Here is a 15,632-nt window from a genome sequence, read left to right as displayed (position 1 = left end):
CCTGCTTGTCCTCAAAACGATGGGAGCCTTGATGGAGCAACTTGTGCCAAGCAGATCTATCTTGCGCGAAGGTCTCCCTAGTATCTATGTTGATCTCACATTCCTTCAAGTTACCTTTTGGTGTGTCTTTGAACCGCTTACAATTGTCCACCTTGAGTCTGCTGACCTTTCAGCTGGGGGAAAAAAAGCTGTCTGGGAAGGCGGTGGTCAGGCATCCGGACAACATGCCCCGTCCGTAATTGGTTTCGGATGATCAGAGCCTCGATGCTCGTCATTTTACCTTCTTCCAAGATGCTAGTGTTGGTACGCATGTCTTCCCAGCTTATTCTACGGATCTTCCATCCATCCATCCATCCAATGGGACCATACTCTGTGCAGAGCGTTGGTGCTGCCTAAGCAGTCTCCTTGGCAATTGGACACAATCCTGGATGGGTCGCCACTCCGACACAGGATACCAGCATGCTGGTATTCAATTTGCCAACCTCGGAAGGATGACCGGCAGAGTCAACCCCACCTGGTATTAATTCAACAGGAAAGTGGGATTTGAACTCAGGATCCTGGGATCCCATGCCCACCACCCTAACCATTAAGCCAACACCAGGCATGTAAGGATATTCTGAAGACAACATTGATGGTATCTCTCCATCATTTTGTGGTGTCATCTGTCTGTGGTCCAAGTTTCACGTGCATACAACAATGTGGGTAAGACGACAGCCCTGTATACCAGAAGCTTAGTCTCTGAGCGGATGTCTTTATCCTCAAAGACTGCTCCTAAGGTGAGCAAAAGCATGGCTGGTGCAGCTGTGTCTGTGTTGTATCGCTACGTCGATATCAGCCTTGATGGATAGATGGCTACCAAGACGGGGAAAGTGCTTGATGTTATCTAGTGCCATTCTGTTGATTTTAAGTCACCATAGCTGTTTATAGCCATTGGCTATGCTCTGAGTGGCAGTCTCATATATTTGGTGTAAAACTGTGTCATATTCAAAATGGTAATGGATGATCCGTCTTGAGAGAATTTGATGCAAAAGGTTTTTTGCGATGGTTTGTGGAAGGGAATTGTATTGAGAAATCAATGTGTTGAGTTGAGGTGTAATATATATACTGAAACGAAAGAATGGTGCTGCAACGTGCTGTGATTTCTGCCAGACCAAGTTTGCAAGGTCCGTTTGGAAACTGATCCTTGTCCTTTCGAATGCAACACATGGCTACCGGTTGCATCATCTGCTGAGGAGTCTGACTATGCCGCTGCTGCAGCGCCCCCTGCAGGTTAGGGCAGGAATTTGTAATTTGTTCATGGTGTCGGCGATTGCTCGTCAACTCTTCGCGAAGGACGCTGCAGGATGTTCAATATCCATCAAAGAATGCGAGCAGATGGGACACCCAGTTTAACGTCTATCTGAGAGACGGCACACACGCACACACTGATGAAACACCGGGATGACGGTTTATAGCTGGAATGCGATTCATACCCAGGCGAGACAGCACAGAGGTGAGTGTGCATCCCTCTCGGCCTTCCTGCCAGCCTGGAAAATGTTAATGACCATATTGAAAGTTTTGTTGCTGATTGGGGCAATGAACAACATGTTAACATGAGACATGCAGACAAACAAGGTCTTTGTTTTTGTTTGTTTGTTTGTTTTTGAATAGGCTTAAGTAAGTTTGTAAGTGGACTCGGAGAGGACGCTCAAACCATTACATCACTGAGTTTGGTGAATCCATTCATATAAGGCCCATGGATAGTGAAGTACATAAATTGCACACAGGACAAAGGCGTGAGGAGACATCACTTGCAGTATACTTGAAATGAATCGTGATATTGGTCGATAATGGACATGTACATTGTACATATAATAATTATGATTTAAACAGTCTGTGTTCTGAGCATCATGAGCCGTTGGCTGAGATAGGAACGCTAAACGGGCCAATCCAAAAGTTTGTAGTCGAGGTCAGTGGGAATGTCATGAAATGTTGGGACTGGAGCGAAGAGCACGTTTTATTTAGGCATCTGGGAGATGATGCTGTGTTGGGGTAAAAGAGAAGAGTGCAAAGGAGCAGAAACTTTGGACTTGAGAGGTTAACTTTGGTGGCGTAAAGTGATTGATTTGAAATTGGTGGAGAGGAGTAGGCTGTTCAAGACCAATGATATTTCGAGATTTAGCCTTTGCAACCAGGAGGAGGAATGCTGAAGTGTCAGTTTACAGTGGAGAGCTGCACCACACGGATCTGCAAAGAAATACTTGAAATTGCACGCTGATGAGGGACCAGAATCTGTGTCCACACGGAGGAACTAATTCGTAAGAATTTAAATCGAGAGTAATGTTTCATCATTCATCATGAAAAGGGCCACGTCAAAGGTGTACTCGCACATTAAGGTTAGTCCGGAGTATATCCATAGTTTCAAGTGCTGAGATGTGAATGAACACAAGTTAATGTGTCAAAACGTTTGAGGAGTTGACCCATCTGGGATTATGGATTTGTTGGTATGGAGCAAGCCTGTGACAGCACAAGGTGTGTATGTGTCTGTCTGTCTGTCTGTCTGTCTGTGTTCTTTTTTTGCTTTATGTATCATCTGTTGGTTCACCTTTTTCTTTTCTTTTTTTCTTTAAATAATGTACAAACCCAGTGAACCTGTGTTTTCAGTGGCTGCGGTGATGCAAGGCCTGGGATGACAATGTTTGGTGGCTGAGGAGTGGGCCTTAGTATCATGGCTCATGGAGGGCATCAGCTGGATTCACGGGTTTACCAAAACCTTCGACAAAAGTTTCCCGAGATTCCCGAGGGGGTGCTCTCGGAATGCATCCTGCAGGTACGGTTGTGTGCGTCCGAATCAGATTCCAATTTGCTGAATCCTTATGACAATAAGTACATGTTACACGATGGTGCAATCTTCCAATAAAAGCACCGATGTTTTAAAACGATTTGCTTTGTAATTGTGTGTGCTTCGCATCTCCCTTCACGTCTGAATCTCCTGGAGAAACGCCGGGATGTTTATCGGTTACAACTCCTTCCCATATTTTCCATTTCGCCAAGGGCATGCTTTCTCGTGCTTTGAAGTCCTGAAATGATTCCATCTCGCGTATTTGACTTTCAGTGCAGGTGACATTCACATGTCCAAATGGCACAATTTAAAGTTGTCCTCGTTTTATGGTGTCGTCAGAAGTGTTTTCTTTGTTTATTTATTTTGGGAGGTGATTGTACATTTGAGTCGCCGTGAGGAGGAGTGATGTAAGGGACACATCGTCCATTTTGGAGTTAATGCCATATAGCACTATTTAACCCTTACCCTATCATCCGAGCCTATCATCATCATCATATCATTAAAAAAATGTCGCTTACATCACTCCTCCTCGCGGGGCCTCATTTTATAAGTGCTCGCTTGTTCAACCAAAACCCTGAGTGCCAAGTCTCATGTTGAGTGGGCCAAGATGGCGAAAGAACATGTTGAGCCCTTATTCATCATGGAGTTCCATACAAATGAACTGTGTTTCAGGCAAAGTATCACCTCCACCATTACATCCTCAAAGTGGTTGTTTCGACTTTGATGCTTGAAGGCTTTTTTTTTTGGCAAATAAGTTTGCCGAAGGTCCATGGATTGAAAGTACAGTACTTGACCTGCCTAACCTTGTGTACTTTCCGTCAATTTTACACGAATCGTGCTGAAATTTCAGTGGTATAAAAAAAAAAAAAACACCTCTGAATGTTAAGGAAACAATGAATGGACGTTACAGCTGGAATTTCGTGGAAGTTAAGTTTTACCTTCACCACGGGTAATTGGTGAAATTCGGATTTCAAAATGAAAGAGCTCTGGAGACGAGTCCTATTTTCCAGTTTTTATCCCCCGCCGCGTGACGGGAGGGGGATATTGTTCATTTGTTGCTGTTGATTTGTTGTTGATCACATTGCTCAAAATGATGTGACTGCGCTTTTTCACAGAACCACAACAATGCAGCTGCAAGTGAAGAGGCACTAACTCAGCAGAGCAGCAGATACCTATACGGAGAGGTGGAAGGGGAAGGCATTGGTGTACCCCCCGAATTGCATACCCACACCATCCACTTAAACCTCGGAAACGGCAGCAGTCGTATCCGCCTGGCCAACAATGTGCCCCATGGAACGACGTCGTCTCTGGCCCTCACACGTCAGCCTGTCACTTTTTCCGACGGGCGTGATGGTGGTGGCTTTGTTTTGGGAAAAGGTGAGTCTTGATTGTGGTTTCGTTTATAATAGAGATGGACTAAATTGTTGGAAATAAAATCGTACTTTCCTTCGTGATCTACTCGGGGCTGGGGGGTGGGGGTGGGGCAGGTGAGGTTCAACCTCATTATTTACAACCCATAGTATTTGCTATTCTTGCATTTTGTGATCAGCTGACATCCATTGTGTGATTTATGGGTCTTTCTGGCAAGATGTTACTCTTGTTTTAATACATTTCTTTTTGCATAAACAGGTTGTTCCAGTTTGCTCTTTCCAAGTGAAATGCAGTGTTAACTGGAAGGGCACTGGGTAGAGCATATACCTCCACCACCTCATGCCTGATCCACGAGAACATATCGGGCCCAATACATTTTTGAAATATCATGCTATACATAGAGTACTCTATCGTTTTTGGCCCTATCTCTCAACGGTGAAGAATCACTTTGAAAATTAATAATTTCTCGTATTCAGATCCAGATTCAGATCTTCACGAAAATCGAATCAATTCATCCCTGCGACACACCCAACGTGTCCACCAAGTTTTATCCGAATTCATGCACAACTTTTTGAGATATCGTGCTATATATTGGTTTAGCCCGATCTCTCAATGGTGAAGAATCACTGAGAAAATCTCCAGTATCCGGATCCGGATCGTCAACAAAATCTATTTCGTCGTCCTCACACACCCAACATGTCCACAAAATTTCATCCAGATATGTCCACAACTTTTTGAGATATCCTGCACACAAACAAACAAACAAATAAACAGACAGAAAGGGGTGAAAACATAACCTCCTTCACCTTCGGTGGTGGAAGGAACAAGGATGGTGGATGGGAGGTCATTGGTTGTGGAGGTGTTGTGTTGTTTTGATTTGTTTGTTGTTAAACACCAAAAATTCACATTCCAAAACATGCTTATATTTGAACCCACTGTGGAACAGGAGAGAAAAAAAGTTTTAAAATAAATAAATAAATGGGAAGATTTACTGCATCAGTGGGAGGGAATTCTGGTCCGTCCACATTTTATTTGTAACTGCTCTGCCCTGTACCGCCCATATTTACTGTAACGTACATGTATGTGAGGTTTTTACACGTATATTGCTCAACTCACACTTTTCTTTTCTACTTTATCAGAAACACAAATGCTATACTTTTGATTGTTTGTAAAGGCACGGCTTGTCGAAGAGTTAGTTGGAACAGAGAACAGATCAGCAGACCAGTTAGAACACTGTGAAATGGGGAAACCCCAAAACATCGGGTTGTAGTGACATTTCGAGGAATGTAAGGGGGGTGGTGGGGGGAGTTGCAGAGATATGGCGTGAGTAAGCTGCGTTCAGACTCAAACATAAGTTTAGCCAACTGAAATATTTGCTTAATCCTCTTTCTTTTAAAATATTTGCCATGCCATCAACTGGATATTCTTCTTCTTTGATTGCAATGCTTCCACGTTTACTTCACTCCTGTTGTAATGGGTAAGATTTGTTGAATAAATTAAATTGGGTCAACTTTTAGCTTCACATTGGCTCCAGGGAAATAGGCTGACATGGGAAGAAAAATAAATGTTTTGGATTGAGGGATTATTAATAAGATGCCAATAAGATGGGTTTTTTTTTTTTTTTCCAATGCATGGTCTTGAGTGCCCCACCTAATTTCATCTCTTCTCATTTTTGCCCTTCAGCCTATCCATCCCATACACTCTCTCAAAATCAACAGCATTGCAGCCCCTTTACGGTGACGCTGAAGCAGGCACCGTCGGGACGGAACACACCGACATCGCTGCACATCCGTAATGTTCTCCCGTCGATGGGTACGCCAAAATCGTTGCACATCCATGGTCTTGCAAGCCCGACGATACTGGGTGAAAACACGTTGTACCTTGGTCCCTCCACTGCCATATCTTCGGCACCCTCCGTCATGGTGCAACGGCCGGGTGCATCCCAGACTCGCCCCGTCTCGTTGCTTCCCCCACCTGGGCACCAGACCTCGCATGTCTTCATGCCTGTTACATCTCCGACGGCCATCACCGCGCACGTCCAGATCCCAACATCGCAGGTGGATGGGCCAGCTGTAATGACTTTGGCTGGTTGCGGTGGAAGCAATAGCAACATTTACAGCAGTGGTACTGGAGCTGGATTTGGAGGATCAGGCAGAAAGAACCAGATAGAGATCAAGATTGAGCAACAACAACAACAGCAGCAGCAGCAGCAACAACAACAACAACAACAACAGCAGCAGCAGCAGCAGCAACAACAGCAGCAGCAGCAGCAGCAGCAGCACAACACCTCTCACCAGCAGATTCGTGGTGGACATGGTATGTTTTTGGGTTTTCATTGTGAAGTTTGAGGTGGTAGCATTTCATATTTAATTGTTTAGCAGGCAATCCAACATACCAGACCTGCACTGAATGGCTATTTTGGCCCCATTTCGTCCATGATGAGATTAGTGTAAATTGGAAGATCTAGTTTGAGGTGAGAGCTGGGTGGCATGATTGGCGATTTGGTTGATCTCAAATGGCGTCACGTGATTGCTGCATCCTTTTTGATGATGGGGGTTAAACCTTTCATCGTTTTTATTATTTAATTTTTAACCACTCTCAACATTGAAATACCCTGAGCAATTAGCCACATGCTCACAAATCGGCTTTGACCGAAGGGGAGCAGTCATTAATTTTTTTTTGATTGTCGCACAAATTGTGCCATACGTTGTTGTTTAATGCTCATTGTACTTCCCAAAATTTGCATTTGTGTGGTTGTCAAGTGGTGGTGTTTTACCCATGGTGAGGACATTGTACTGGAACCCTAAAGGTGTTGGGTTTACATCCTGTTGAAGGCTGTGGTACAACAGGGATACTACATGTTGGATATGGATCGGTTTCTGTCTGAAGCTAATAGTTGCAGGACCTCAATTACACTGTTTCTTTCTTTAGAGTCGGAATCATCTTTACGCACCAAATTTGCATAGAGTGTGATGTGTACACAGCTATTTATATAAATGTGTGAGCTTTGTCACAATCGATGCAATCTCATCTGGTCGGGCGAGGTTGTTTGTGCTGACATGCAAACGATGCAAGGCAAAGTGAGTTCCTTTGAGCCTGAACTTAACTTCCAGGTGGTGTGATGGTTGATGGATATTACCTTTTACATTGGTGCTCATGCACCAGTCTGTTATACTCTTTGCTGTTCTTTAAAAAAATTGGTAAGTTCAATGTATGAAGGTGTAAATCAATGATGACTTGAAGTGATGTCACTTTGTCATCTGACCATCTCCCTTTGTGTTGGCTAACCATTTAAAATTGATTTTTTGCTTGCCTGTTCGAAGAACAGAGAGCTATAGCGATATCCCCGGTGTGAGTGTCAGCATGAGCGTGAAAATGTTAAAGTTTTTGGTGCAAGTTATTTCCTTTCTAATGTTTTTATCTACCACACTATTTTTTACTGATTACAATATACAAATACATATATTGCTTTAAAATTATTTGGATCAGACTTCACTGCAATGCTTTATAAAAAATATTATTAGACTAGTCTTTAAAAACGAAAAACGATAAATGTATAAACAGGTGCGCATTGGGTGGCTTTGACACCAATCTGGTTGGATGTTACCATGAAACATTATTCACCCACCCTTATATTTGCAAGTAAAGTTCAACATTCATGTGTATTGTGTACGTATAGTTTAGTTTCAATCGGGTTTGAATAATGAGTGGTGATGGAGGGTGTATTGCACACTGTCACCATGCTTTCATCTCGTCCGACATCCTGAAACTGGGTGTAATATCTGACCAGTATGTAAACCTCGTCGGAACTACTACATCAACAATAAAGGTATTATTTTGTTGTTTGTTTTATTGCCTCCACCATCAAAGGTGGATGGATGTTATGTTTTCACCCCTGTTCGTTTGTCTGTTTGTGTCTGTCTGTCTCTCAGCTGGATGTCTCAAAAAGTTATGAATGGATTCTGACAAAACTTGGTCGACAGGTTGGGTATGTGAAACGGACGAATGGATTCGATTTTGTTGAAGATGCTCTCATTTTTTTTTTGTCCATCTTTCAAGTGTTTCTTCACCATTGAGAGAGAGGGTGAAAAATGATGTATAGGATATTTCAAAAAGCTGTGGATGGTTTATGACAAAACTAGGTCTGAGTTTAGAAGGTGACAAGGAGCAAGCTGATTATATTTTGGTTCAGGTCCAGATGCAAATCTGGTGGATCAGGTCAGGTCAGGTATGGGAGCATGCGCCAGAGCAGCGCACTTTCCACTGGTACTCCAGGGCCTCCGTCTGGCCACCCCCCAGGCAGATGCCTGGCCCATCCCCATCTTCTTGAGATGCTGACGAACCAGCTGCAACCATGAGGCACGTGGTCGTCCCATTGGCCTCCTCCACTCACGAGGCTCCCTTGCTGAGAAAAATCTGGTGAGCAGGATCAGCATCAGGAAAGCGAGCCACATGTCCATACAGCCACAGCTGAAGCTCATGGACGATGCAGATAACAAATCTCATGTGAGTCCCTCTCAGCAACTGCTCATTGGACACAAAGTCTGAACAGCAATAGCCAAGGATTCTCTGAAGAGACCTGGTACTAAAGGAATTCAGTCTCCACCTCAGATCCCTGGTCAGAGTCCAAGTCTTGCATCCGTAGAGCAAGATTGGAAGCACCAAGGACCTGAAGACTCGGACTTTCGTCATCCTGCACAGGTGCCGACAGCACAACACCCCATGATCCAGTGAATCCATGACTCCCCAGGCCTGACCCAGATGTCTATTGACCTCTGGCTCACAGCCAGCAGAGACATGAATATCACTGCCAAGGTCAGTGAATCTCTCCGTGACCTCGACATCCTCACCACAAACCGGTACAGACAAGGTAGCAGCATCTGAGATGTCATCGAAAGCTTGGATCTTAGTTTTGACCCACGAATCCCGTAGTCCCAGCATCTCCGACTCCTCATTCAGCACCTTGAGGGCTCCCAAAAAGATATCCAGTCTTCAAAGATGACTGCATCATCTGCAAAATCAAGGTCAGAGATCCTGACATTCCCAAATGATGCACCACATCTTGATCTCTCTGACGTCCTCCCCAGAATCCAGTCCATACAAACGCTGAAAAGCGTGAGGGCCAGTCCACACCCCTGACGAACTCCAGTAACAACTCAAAATAAGTTAGAGATGAATCCAGATGTCAGAGAGGAACAGATGAATTGGATTTCCGGTTCTGGGTTTGGAGCGTCGGCGGGTCTCCTTTAGGGCTCTCTGCTGATGATCTCAAAGTTAAGTTTCCGGTCGTTATCTGTCCCGTTTTAACTGTTTATTTTCTCACCTGCATGTTACTGTGTGTTCCTAGTTCGGTTTTGTTTCAAAAATCGTGCTATTTTGTGAGATTTTGTCGACCTTGTCTTACCGAGTGCTTGAGGTCTACCCTTTGTTTCCCTCGGTGTACGATCGTGTTTATTTGTTTTTTTCTCCCCATTACCTTCAATTTCTATCTTCCCCACTTTCCTAACGTCCCGCATCCATCCCAACTAAACACTCCATTTCTTGTCTTAAATTAAAAAAACACTACCTTTCTCCTTGCACATTCACGACTCTCGATTCTTCTTCTTCTTCTTCTTCTTCTTCTTCTTCCTCTTCTTCTTCTTCTTCTTCTTCATCTTCCTCTTCTTCTTCTTCTTCTTCTTCATCTTCTTCTTCTTCTTCTTCTTCTTCTTCTTCTTCCTCTTCTTCTTCTTCTTCTTCTTCTTCTTCTTCCTCTTCTTCTTCTTCTTCTTCTTCATCTTCCTCTTCTTCTTCTTCTTCTTCTTCATCTTCCTCTTCTTCTTCTTCTTCTTCTTCATCTTCCTCTTCTTCTTCTTCTTCTTCTTCATCTTCCTCTTCTTCTTCTTCTTCTTCTTCATCTTCCTCTTCTTCTTCTTCTTCTTCTTCATCTTCCTCTTCTTCTTCTTCTTCTTCTTCATCTTCCTCTTCTTCTTCTTCTTCTTCTTCATCTTCCTCTTCTTCTTCTTCTTCTTCTTCATCTTCCTCTTCTTCTTCTTCTTCTTCTTCATCTTCCTCTTCTTCTTCTTCTTCTTCTTCATCTTCCTCTTCTTCTTCTTCTTCTTCTTCATCTTCCTCTTCTTCTTCTTCTTCTTCTTCATCTTCCTCTTCTTCTTCTTCTTCTTCTTCATCTTCCTCTTCTTCTTCTTCTTCTTCTTCATCTTCCTCTTCTTCTTCTTCTTCTTCTTCATCTTCCTCTTCTTCTTCTTCTTCTTCTTCATCTTCCTCTTCTTCTTCTTCTTCTTCTTCATCTTCCTCTTCTTCTTCTTCTTCTTCATCTTCCTCTTCTTCTTCTTCTTCTTCTTCATCTTCCTCTTCTTCTTCTTCTTCTTCATCTTCCTCTTCTTCTTCTTCTTCTTCATCTTCCTCTTCTTCTTCTTCTTCTTCATCTTCCTCTTCTTCTTCTTCTTCTTCCTCTTCTTCTTCTTCTTCTTCATCTTCCTCTTCTTCTTCTTCTTCTTCATCTTCCTCTTCTTCTTCTTCATCTTCCTCTTCTTCTTCTTCATCTTCCTCTTCTTCTTCTTCATCTTCCTCTTCTTCTTCTTCATCTTCCTCTTCTTCTTCTTCATCTTCCTCTTCTTCTTCTTCATCTTCCTCTTCTTCTTCTTCATCTTCCTCTTCTTCTTCTTCATCTTCCTCTTCTTCTTCTTCATCTTCCTCTTCTTCTTCTTCATCTTCCTCTTCTTCTTCTTCATCTTCCTCTTCTTCTTCTTCATCTTCCTCTTCTTCTTCTTCATCTTCCTCTTCTTCTTCTTCATCTTCCTCTTCTTCTTCTTCATCTTCCTCTTCTTCTTCTTCATCTTCCTCTTCTTCTTCTTCATCTTCCTCTTCCTCTTCTTCTTCTTCATCTTCCTCTTCTTCTTCTTCATCTTCCTCTTCTTCTTCTTCATCTTCCTCTTCTTCTTCTTCATCTTCCTCTTCTTCTTCTTCATCTTCCTCTTCTTCTTCTTCATCTTCCTCTTCTTCTTCTTCCTCTTCCTCTTCTTCTTCTTCCTCTTCCTCTTCTTCTTCATCCTCTTCCTCTTCTTCTTCATCTTCCTCTTCTTCTTCATCTTCCTCTTCTTCTTCATCTTCCTCTTCTTCTTCATCTTCCTCTTCTTCTTCATCTTCCTCTTCTTCTTCATCTTCTTCTTCTTCTTCTTCCTCCTGCAGGCACTCCATCTTTGTTCTACTGAGCTGACCCTCTCTCACCATTACCTTCATGATTTCTTCCGATCTACAACCTTCCATTCCCGAATCTTACCTCTTCTAACAAAAATACGTCAAAAATAATAATCTTGTGTCTTACCTGTAACCATAACCACGTGATCCGTTTACCGATCCAAATTCACTATTCACCTCATGATTTTTTCCACAACACTTCCATGACCTAATCTGTTGAAAACTCTCTCAAACAATAATAATAATAATGAGTCTGAAGACGACGATGGTTCACGAGCGGTATTTGATGATGTAGATAGTTTCAGAAGTCAAGGATGAGACAATGTGATAATGTTTGACCAAGTTATAAAAATGATCAACATGATGTGGTACGAGTGATGGGTTATTAGCTGCAAAATGTCTAAAACCCGGTTTCGTTCAACAACTTTAAAAATTTGACCTTTGCATAACCTTTAAAGGTCACAAAACAATGTTGTGGACATTAAAATAAGGAAACAGGATTTGTGCTATTGCTTATTGGAGTTAGTTCGTCGAAGAAGGTCGAAAACCCGGTTCGATTCCCACAACTTTGAAAATTTGACCTTTGTGAACTTTAAAGGTCAAAGGTCAAGGATTATGACCTTTGGTGCAAAACTTCCTCCGGAACATACCAGGAACAATATAACGTCATATAGGTTATATGGCATTTCGCACTCCTCGGATTATCCATACTTTGATGAAATCAGCGTAAAAACAAACTTGAAGGGGGCGCCACGGGCAAGGTGTTCGAGATAGAGCAAAATGGTTTCAAGACTTTCGGTGGGGAATGACCTCAAGATTATGCATAAAAAATATTGGCTTCCTAGCTTTCAAAGTTTGGGCGGTCGTATGATTTTTATGTCAAAATTCGAAATTTTCTAAGTTTGTGACCGTGACCTTGACCTTCGGACGAAAATGAAAAATCGAGCTCCATGGAACTATGCAGGTGCCATTGGGCTAACCAAATACCGAAACCCCTGTCAGATTTGACAAACCCCCTAGGAGAAGATGCAAATTGAAATCGGCTACCCCCTAAAAACATGTTTTTTGGGCCTAGCTCCGCCCATAATGGGCGCACCACGCCCATTCTCAGGAAAACACAACTAGATCATGATATAAACCTCCCACCAAAATTTTATCAGGATCGGATCAAAACCCACGGAGCTATGCTCGGGACAGACAGACAGACAAGCCGGTAGGCGGACATGGGTAGTCGACTACCCAATAGAACCTGACGCGGTGGGCCAGTTCGATGTGGATTGACCTGAGGATTAAGCACACGAAAATTCATGATTCGAGCTTCAAGGGTTAATGCTGCAGATTGTTTTTTAGTTAAAATACCCCCACATTTAGATGTTTTTCGGCCATTGCTAGGCAAAGGAGGGGTCCATAGCAACGGTTCTTTCTCACACATAACTAGGACATACTATACCATGAACCTTCCATACCAGTTTCATATATATCTGACTCATAGTCTCTGAGATATAACGAACTTCGTTTTTTTATTGTTTTCGACCAGGGTTCATTCAAAGTCTATCTTCTCCGAGAGTTTTCATGGGATCCGGCTGGAAATTTTTGACAATATGGTTGAATGTACTGCCCACAGTCGGTCGTGGCCCGATTTTTGATTTTCCAAAAAATTGATTTTTTATGATTTAAAAAAAGATTCAAAGTCCCGTTGCTTGGCAACCAAAGGGGTGTTAGCAACCAGTACCTACGCTGCACAACGAGGTCATAAACTGGTCCTACCACCCAAATTTCATCAAAATCGAATCAATGCAAGGGGGTCAAAACCCCCCGACAAACACACACACGGACAGACCGACACCACGACCAACAAATAAGGGTAGATCTAAAATAAAATTTTTCATCAAAAAAAAAATTTTTTTTTCGACTCTATCGACTCTATAGACAGACATACAGACATACAGACATACAGACATACAGACATACAGACATACAGACATACAGACATACAGACATACAGACATACAGACATACAGACATACAGACATACAGACATACAGACATACAGACATACAGTGGTCACTTATTTTTTTCGTGAAAATATTTTTCGTGAACCAATAAAAAACGATCTCTTATAATGCTTCATCTTCCTCTTTCACACGTGTGGTACTCTTTATTGTATCATCATGCACTACTCTTCTGCTATTTAAACAGACTGCTTTCAATTCGACCTTTCCTTCATATCTTGCCAAAAAAATCCAACTGTTACAGCGTTTCTTCTCTCCATTCTCTGAATTCGCCTTTATTGCATCCATTAAGAAATGTGTTAAATCGCATCTCTGACCTAAAACTTAAAAAAAAAAAACCCTGTTTGCTATGAATGATCGCTTTCTATCAACCATTCTTTTTTCCAATTTCAGTGCCAACTCACCCCTCACTCTCAACGCAACCAACACACTTTTCTCCCTCCAAGCTTCCCTCTCACCTTTCTCAAAAACTCCCCGCTCACCTTTCTCAAAAACTCCCCGCTCACCTTTCTCCCCCCATTCATCCACCTCACTCATCCTTCTCAAAGTTGCCCCCCCCCCCCACTCTCATCCACAAAGCTGCCTCCTTCCACTGCCCTCTCACCTCCATCTCTTCATGACACCTCCTTAAATCCTCAACTGCCTTTTTCCCCCTCTCTTGTCCCCCCTCTTCCCCAGCAGCAGCACCGATCCTATAGCCTTTTCTCCTCCTCATCCGGTCCCCTCCCTGAGCTATTCTGCAATCCCCCACACTCTTTCAACAACCCTCCTTACCTCCCTCCCTTGTCCTACCCTCCCCCTCCCCTCCCACCCCTTGCACCTAAAGCCTCCTCCCCTCCCTCTTCATTAAAAGTGTGACCTCAAATATCCGGGGCCTTCGCTCAAACCTTTCAGATCTTTCCATACAGGTTGCCACTGACAAACCAGACATTATCTGCCTAACAGAAACTTTCCTCCCTCAAGACATGTCTGACTCCCAAGTATCTCTCCCTGGTTACTCCCTCCTCCGGTATGACAGACCTGAGCCTCGTCCTGGTGGAGGAGTTGCTCTCTTCATCAAAGACTCCATTCCTCACTCTCCATGCACTGCCTTCACTCCCCCACACCCCCAGGAATACCTCTGGCTACGGCTTCCCCTCCGCTCCCACCTCATGTTTAAATGTGTACTGTACCGTCCATTTAACAGTGATGACTCCATCTACAACTCACCATCGGAAAACATGGACCAACTTCTATCTTCTCATCCAAACTCTCTCTTCCTCATATGTGGTGACTTCAATTGTCATCATGCCAGTTGGCTAGGTGTGGGTACCTCTCTCACCGGTCATGTCACTTCAGCAAAAGCTTTCTGCGACTCATTTGGGACTGATTCGATCGGTCAACTTCCCGACCCGGATATCAACCAACGGTACTCCATCTCTTCTGGATCTGATTTTGACAAATTTCCCTGACAATATCTGCTGCTCTTTCTCCGCTCCAATCGGTTCTTCTGACCACGTCCTTGTCAAAGTGGACATCTCTCTGGCTATTATCAGAGAACCACCTCACTGCCGTCGAGTCTAGCATTTCACTCAAGCCGACTGGCAGGGTCTCCAAGCAGCCAGCAAACTTGTAGATTGGTATTCTATCGCTACTTTTTCCAACATCAACTCATCCTGGGAATTCTGTCAAAAAAACTTGCTCTCCCTTATGCACAAATTTATCCCCTCTCGTCTTCAGTTGTCCTACCCTTCCTCCCGCCCTTGGTTCACTGAAGCTTGTGGTGAGGCAGTTGTCCTGAAACAACTTGCCTTTGCCTCATGGAAAGCAAACCCAACTGAGGGCAATCTCAGTTCCTTCCATAAAGCTCAGAACAAGTGTGTATCTACCCTCAGGAGAGCCAGAAAACAACATCTTTCCAATCTCAAGTGTGAACTCTCAAACCTCTCTCCCTCCTCAAAATATCTGGCGGCATCTAATCAAATCTGTTTCTGGTGTATGTTCCCCCTCCATCCCCTTCCTTACCTCAAATGGCCGCACTGCTGATACTGCACGTGAAAAGGCTGAATGCCTAAACTCGGTGTTTGCAGCGAAATCTTGTGTCCAAAACCCATCACTTTCTATACCCACCTTACCCCGTCGCACCCAACTGTCCCTGGACTCTGTGTCCTTTTCTCCTGACAAGGTGGAGATCTTGCTGTCAAACCTCGACTCAGATTCTGCAACCGGTTCAGACAGCATCAGCCCACGTG

General features: G+C 43.4%; 1 protein-coding gene across 8 annotated transcripts in view; it reads left to right on the top strand.

Annotated features, from left to right (window-relative positions):
• Nucleotides 1-15,632, top strand: part of TAB2 (TGF-beta activated kinase 1 (MAP3K7) binding protein 2) — a 117,648-nt gene that overhangs the window by 39,211 nt on the left and 62,805 nt on the right. For all 8 annotated transcript variants that reach the window (XM_085879785.1, XM_085879775.1, XM_085879766.1 and 5 more), the window contains 3 exons: nucleotides 2,644-2,809; nucleotides 3,937-4,198; nucleotides 5,876-6,508. In XM_085879785.1, coding sequence (XP_085735911.1) covers nucleotides 2,708-2,809; nucleotides 3,937-4,198; nucleotides 5,876-6,508 — 997 coding nt within the window. In that variant the 5' untranslated portion in view covers nucleotides 2,644-2,707. The remainder of the gene's footprint in view (nucleotides 1-2,643; nucleotides 2,810-3,936; nucleotides 4,199-5,875; nucleotides 6,509-15,632) is intronic.

Source organism: Eptatretus burgeri, chromosome 1 (genome assembly GCF_056783735.1).
Source record: "Eptatretus burgeri isolate ZD-2024b chromosome 1, Ebu_testis_v1, whole genome shotgun sequence".
NCBI classification, from domain to species: domain Eukaryota; kingdom Metazoa; phylum Chordata; class Myxini; order Myxiniformes; family Myxinidae; genus Eptatretus; species Eptatretus burgeri.
Note: the sequence above shows the minus strand (reverse complement) of the source record. Positions and strands in the feature narration are given on the sequence as shown.